This window comes from Asparagus officinalis, chromosome 6 (genome assembly GCF_001876935.1).
Source record: "Asparagus officinalis chromosome 6, Aspof.V1, whole genome shotgun sequence".
NCBI classification, from domain to species: Eukaryota; Viridiplantae; Streptophyta; class Magnoliopsida; order Asparagales; family Asparagaceae; genus Asparagus; species Asparagus officinalis.
This window is the reverse complement of record NC_033799.1, coordinates 63,419,669-63,426,203: the sequence shown is the minus strand read 5'-3', so window position 1 is coordinate 63,426,203 and position 6,535 is coordinate 63,419,669. Positions and strand designations below refer to the sequence as shown.

At 32.8% G+C, this 6,535-nt stretch overlaps 1 protein-coding gene across 1 annotated transcript in view; it reads right to left on the bottom strand.

Annotated features, from left to right (window-relative positions):
- Nucleotides 1,783–6,535, bottom strand: part of LOC109846246 — a 4,849-nt gene continuing 96 nt past the window's right edge. The window contains exons 2-4 of the mRNA XM_020415468.1: nt 6,408–6,533; nt 5,781–5,872; nt 1,783–2,191 (exon numbers count right to left, since the gene is read on the bottom strand). Coding sequence (XP_020271057.1) covers nt 2,105–2,191; nt 5,781–5,872; nt 6,408–6,533 — 305 coding nt within the window. The 3' untranslated portion in view covers nt 1,783–2,104. The remainder of the gene's footprint in view (nt 2,192–5,780; nt 5,873–6,407; nt 6,534–6,535) is intronic.

Here is a 6,535-nt window from a genome sequence, read left to right as displayed (position 1 = left end):
TTGGTTGGCTTAAAAAAGAAGAAAACTATAGAATAGGAGATGAGATGAGATGAGTTGTCACCTTATTATTGGATGATATGAGTTATTTTTTAAAAAAACTTGTTTTGAGGTTGTTTGGTTGGTTAAAAAAATAAGGAAATGAATTGGAGGTATATTATTGGATGATGTTTTGAGGTTGTTTATGTTTGGTTCATTTTAAAAATAAGAAAATAGATGAGATAAGATGAGTTGGAGGTATATTATTGAATGATGTGACACATTCTTAAGGAAATTAATTTCTTGTTTTTTTTTAGGAAATGGATGGAAATGAAGATTTAATGAGATGAGATGAGTTGTCACAATATTATTGGATGATGTGTGTGCTTTTTAAAAATGAGATAAGATGAGATGTGATGAGTTGGATGATATGACACATTTCTTGTATTTGGTTTATTTTTAAAGGTAAGAAATGAGATGAAATGAGATGAGCTGGAGGATAAAAATATTATTTTATTAGATGTTGTGGGTGACTTTTAGGAATGGAAATGGATAAAAATATTATTTTATTGGTTTCCTTGTACCGATTTCTTTTTCCTAGTTTTTAGGAAACCAACCAAACGGCCCCTTATGCTTGATTTTCTTCGTTGGTGGTGTCTTCAGGACTCATCAAATATCCAAGATAAGTAATTCTTAGTTTTCCATTGATGCTTGATTTTCTTCTTTGATTGTGTCTTCGAGACATCAAATATTAAAAATAGGTAATTCATAGTTTCTCATTGTTACTTAATTTTCCTCGTTAATGGTGTCTTCGAGACCCATCAAATATTCATAAACAATTCTTGCCCATAATATGAAGGGTGATAAATTTAAACATCATGAGATTTGTCATATTGACAAGTATTATAAGTAAAAACATAGAAATCATGTTAGATAATAAAATTAGTCCATCTTTATAAGTAATAAACAAAATAGCAATAAAGAATGGAAATTAAATGAGAGCTATTAGAAATCAATCTTGATATACTTCTTACCCATGGGAAAACTTTCAACCAAATTATAAGGAACTTCTAACTTGAAGAACAAATTCATGCTGAGAACGTGCTAGCTTTTAAATAATCAAAAGAAAAAATAAAACTACTATAAAGAGAGAGGAGAATTGAGAGATGAAATTAGAGAGAAAATTTCTCTTATTTTCTTATGTGTTTTGTTGTGCAATTGCATTTTTATTTATACACAACTTTGGAACAAGGTATGCATGCATGACAATAATCAAGGCATTAATTAGAGAATCAATTCAGGGTCAAAATCATGTGCAAAATGCTATGAGAAGGGGTTAATCAAGGTGTTATGACAAATATCAAAATGATATAATATTGCTGTATGAGTATTGGATATTCATTTCATAACAACCATCAAATTGAAAGGAAAAAAGTAACCTGTTTTCCTCTTAGGGGCTGTTTAGTTGGTTTCCTGATTATAGGAAACTCATTTCCAAGCATCGATATTGCTTTTCATGTGTTTTTAAAGGTTTCTTAAAGTTTGTTTGGTTCATCACAAAATAGGGTTGGAAATAGATTTCCTCACACATCCATTGTTTGTTTCACAACTAAAAAAAGGAAACTAAGTATAGGAAATATCACTTCTCATTTTCTCCAGTTTGGATAGAAGAAGTGCACAATGAGAAAAACTAGATGTGCTCACCATCGTGAGGTTACCACCAAAAAGAGACATGCACATAATAAAATTTCATACTCATTTCAACAACCAAATTCTAACAGCTATAAAAATTTTCCCCATCAAAACTTCAAAACAAAAATGGCATGCACATAATATATCAACTCCACCACAGTTCAAGATGTTTTTTTTTCACTTGAACCTAGTATTTCAACAACCAAATCTTCACTGCTTTATCTTCTAAGAAAAATGAGCATAGAATCTCATTAAATTTTGCTCAACAAAGTAGCAAATTAGAAATTGAAAATTTCCCGTATGCTAAAAACTATGTTAACAAAACCAGGCAGGTGCACAGAACCCCCAGCCAGTATGCCTACTTTTTCTTGAACTTCAAATCAAGTCAGTGAATCAAGGTATAAAATGATTTGTTTCTGAAATATCTTTATTCAGCTCAATTATGAAACTGATAAACGTGACACTGAGTCCATGCCTTGAGCTTGAAATAGTAAGCTGGGGGTAGTATCAATGTCTTCATTAGCTGCCAAACACAAAAAGCATATTAACCACGCATATGATGTGTTATATAAGGGCAATATGTGATTATATGAAGAGAAGGCGCCTTTCATGGAATTTAGTGTTGACTATGAGCGTCACTATTAATGTTGCCAAATTTGTAACATGTTAGCTTATATATTAAGTTGACACATGACCTCTCAATATTAAGTTTACTTAAGTTGTCGTGTTAATACCTGTTATGATATCAAATGTTCATGCGTAACCCTAGTCCAACAGCAACCAGCCAGCACTACTATAAGACATAAAGTGAAGAATCTTAAAGCACTCAGAGTCTGGAATCAGAAGTAAGAAAAGGATAAGGAAACCATTTTAATCTGAGAAGCAGAACCGATGCCTGTACTTTTGAACTTCAAGGTAAATTGATCTATTTAATCGAGAATAAAGGGCGCCAGGTTATTGTCCGACAATAGGAACATAACAAAGTCACAAAGTATCCTCAAAAGCAATTATAGTCATGGAGAACTATTTCTTCACCAGGTTTGCAAACATATTGAGAGCTAGATAAGCCCATACTTCGACAGGTAGAGATAAAGGAGGACACCATTTAAAAACCTTTTGTGGGAGTTATTACTGACATAGAAATTTATCTTTTTTGTCGGTATTCTCGACTAATAAATAAATCTTTGCAATCTTCTTAAAAGCTCAGACAACTTCTATCTTCTAGTCACAATTTGGTCATCAAAGCAAGATATTTCAAGAAAATTACAAAAGATCTGCACTTTAGCCTTCATTTTCTTTTATCCTTTTTAACACAAGGTTTTCTGATGTAGGACGCTTAATCTGAGTTGGAGTCTATTTAGATTAGGAAATAAATTCAATTTTAAAGTCAAATTAGATTAGGAAACAAAATCAATTTTGATTCATGATTTGTTTCCTCTATTATAAGGAGTTTTTATTAGATTAGGAAACAAAATCAATTTTGATTCATGATTTGTTTCCTCTATTATAAGGAGTTTTTTTAGGATAGAATTTGAAAATCAATTTTGATTCATGATTTGTTTCCTCTATTATAAGGAGTTTTTTTAGGATAGAATTTGACACTTTCTTTTTTTTGTAATTCTAGTCTTATTAGGAGTCTTATTTGATACTTTCTATTTTTGTAATTCTAGTCTTAATAGGAGCCTTATTTGTTTTTCTATTTAAAAAGAGTCATGTAACCCCAAAGAAAAATAACTTTTCATCAATAAAATTTCTTGTTTCAATATTTTCTTCATGTATTCGAAGTTCTTCGTGGATTCGAAGATCGTTCTTTGTGGATTCAAAGAACACCCTTGGTGGATTCCGAGGTTATCACTTCCGCGCTGTGTCAATTGGTATCAGAGCATTGTTCCTCCGATCTGATGGCAGGTGATGAAGCCCCTATTTCTCGAACTGAGTTCGACGTGCTAAAAACCGATGTTAATCAGATGCAGACTGTCATGGAGCGACTTGCGACAGCAGTTGAGCGTCTGAACACGGTGAGAGTTCAAAATCGCGTTGATGGTCGCCAACGACGTGATCTGACTCCACAAGATAAATTCTACAGGGATGATCATAGTGGCTACCGAAGAAAGGAGAACTATGATGCTGGAGGATTAAAAATATCATCCTTCAATGAAAAGCTTCATGCTGATGATTTTCTTGATTGGATTGACAAAGTGGATAAGTATTTTGAGTATAATATAATCTCAGAAGATTAGAAAGTTAAATTAGTGGTCTACATGCTTAATGAAAAAACATATGCATAGTGGGATGAAGTACTGATAAATCGATACTATCAAGGAAAGGATCTGATTCGAACGTGGGTAAAGATGAAGAAATTATTGAGAGATCGTTTCTTACCTTCTAACTACAAGCAATGGCGGGTGTCTCTAGTGGCAAAAAACAAGACGCTCACCCCCGGAAAGGAAGATTTTGCCACCATCAAGATTCATCCTGAAGTTCCTGATGTTGATGATGATATGTTAATGAAGATGAATATTCTAATGATATTGTGAGTGATGTTACACATTGATATTGTCCCGATGGAGGAGAAAGATAAATAGAGAGTGAGACAATTGATGATATGTGTGCATTGCTTGGTGGAGAGCTTGAGATAAAGGAGATAAAAGAATTGTGTATGAAGTATGAGGAAGAAAATTATTTTTTTAAAAGCAATAATCATCAATAATTTTAACAATGGTGAAATGATACCGTCGACACTAGAATATGAGAAGCAACAAGAAAAATATTTGGAGGAGTTTTTCATGTCAACTACAGAGCCACATGCTGTCAGTTACATACACTTGTCATGAAAAAGATTCATACACAAGTTTGATACCAAAGAAGTCCTAACAGAGGAGGTAAAAGAACAAATAGAGAAAATCAATACTAAATACAAGGCGGATGCTGATCATTGCAAGAGAAGAAAATTATTTATCAATGAAGCTACTATTCTAACAAATATAAGTTCGGGGTCGAGCTTCTTTCAACAAAGGGAGACTGATGTAGGACGCTTAATCTGAGTTGGAGCCTATTTAGATTAAGAAATATAGATTAGAAAATAAATTCAATTTTAGAGTTAAACTAGATTAGGAAACAAAATCAATTTTGATTCATGATTTGTTTCCTTTATTATAAGGAGTCTTTTTAGGATAGAATTTGATACTTTTTTTTTTGTAATTCTAGTCTTACTAGGAGTCTTATTTGATGCTTTATATTTTTATAATTCTAATCTTACTAGGAGTCTTATTTGTTTTTTTATTTAAGAAAAGTCATGTAACCCCAAAGGAAAATAACTTTTCATCAATAAAATTTCTCTTTTCAATATTTTCTTCGTGGATTCGAAGTTCTTCGTGGATTCGAAAATCGTTCTTTGTGGATTTAGAGAACACCCTTGGTGGATTCCGAGGTTATCACTTCCGCGCTGTGTCATTTTCATAATGATTCTTACTAGTCCCTATTCAAGCATGGGTTTGAGTATTACAACATTGTTATAACAATCATATTCCATATTATGATTTTGGTAGTTGTACGTTGCTTTCACTCTAAAAGTTATCATAGAACTTAGAATATTATCAAAATAAAATTAAAAACTAATAATTTGGTGTTCCTTGCAATGAATGAGAGGGAGGGAGAAGACGAAAGTAAGTTGTAGAAAAATCAATAAATAATTATACATGGAAGTTCAGACGTCAATTGCTGAATCTCTTAAGAACGTATGTTTTAGTACATAATATAGTGATAGATGGATACTCACATACTGCGAAAAATTGGTCTTGAACTTATGTGAATTTATAGAACTTTAGCTTTAATGGTTCTTAATGCTAAACTAATACTTCTAAAAGCTAACCCATCCAAGTTGAATCAAATTCTAGACAATTTAATGGGAACTGAACCCACAAATGATGCGAGAAAACCAGGTTTATCTAACTTACCAAATTACAAAAGTACATGTTAACTATCAAATGTGCATTTTCAATCAATTAAATGTATTAAAGTTAATTTCTCTCTGATGTCATTCTACAAAAGAAAACCCTTGAAAAGAAATGAAATTGAAATAACAAAAGGAAAACAAAAATTAGAATAAATACCTCAATAAGCAAGCAGTCAAAATTATGCTTGCTATCAACAATCCGATGCAGGGCCTCCCTAAAAGGCCCCCTCACATCACAGCAACCACACCCTAACAAACCAAACCCACCTCATATTATAAGGAAAAGGCTAATTAGCACTTAAATATCCTATAGCTTCCCCTAGTTTGCACTCATATACCCGCATTGGTGTTTGTAAAAGTTGCACTTTACTACCTTCTATTATGCAAATGTGATAACTTTTTTCTCCGAGATTTCTCATTTGACACTCATAAGATAATTTTTAGAACAATTTAGCCCTTAATTTTTGTTGAATTTACAGTTAAATATACCATAATTCTATCTTAAACATGCCCAATTTATATTTTAAAATATAATTATGGTGTATTTAACAGGACTAAAAACTTTTAAAAATTAGCTTGTGCAAAAAAATTAGCTTGTGACTGTCACATGGAAAAACTCTGGAGAAAATTCTCACCTCAGCATAACACAAAGGTATTAAGTGCAAATTTTAGAAACGTTAGGGTACATAAGTGTGGACAAAAGCAAGCGAGGGTACACAAGTGCAAATTAGGGGAAACTATAGGGTGCTTCAAGTACTGATTAGCAAAAAAGAGTTTCCTTTACCATGGGTGAGCTCGACGGTGGGGAGATTTGAACGCGGAGTTGAACCTGCGAGAGTCGAGGAGGAGAGAATCGACGTCGGTGGAGGAGAACTCGTCCACGAGGACAGCAAGGCGGAGGTCGCGGCGGCT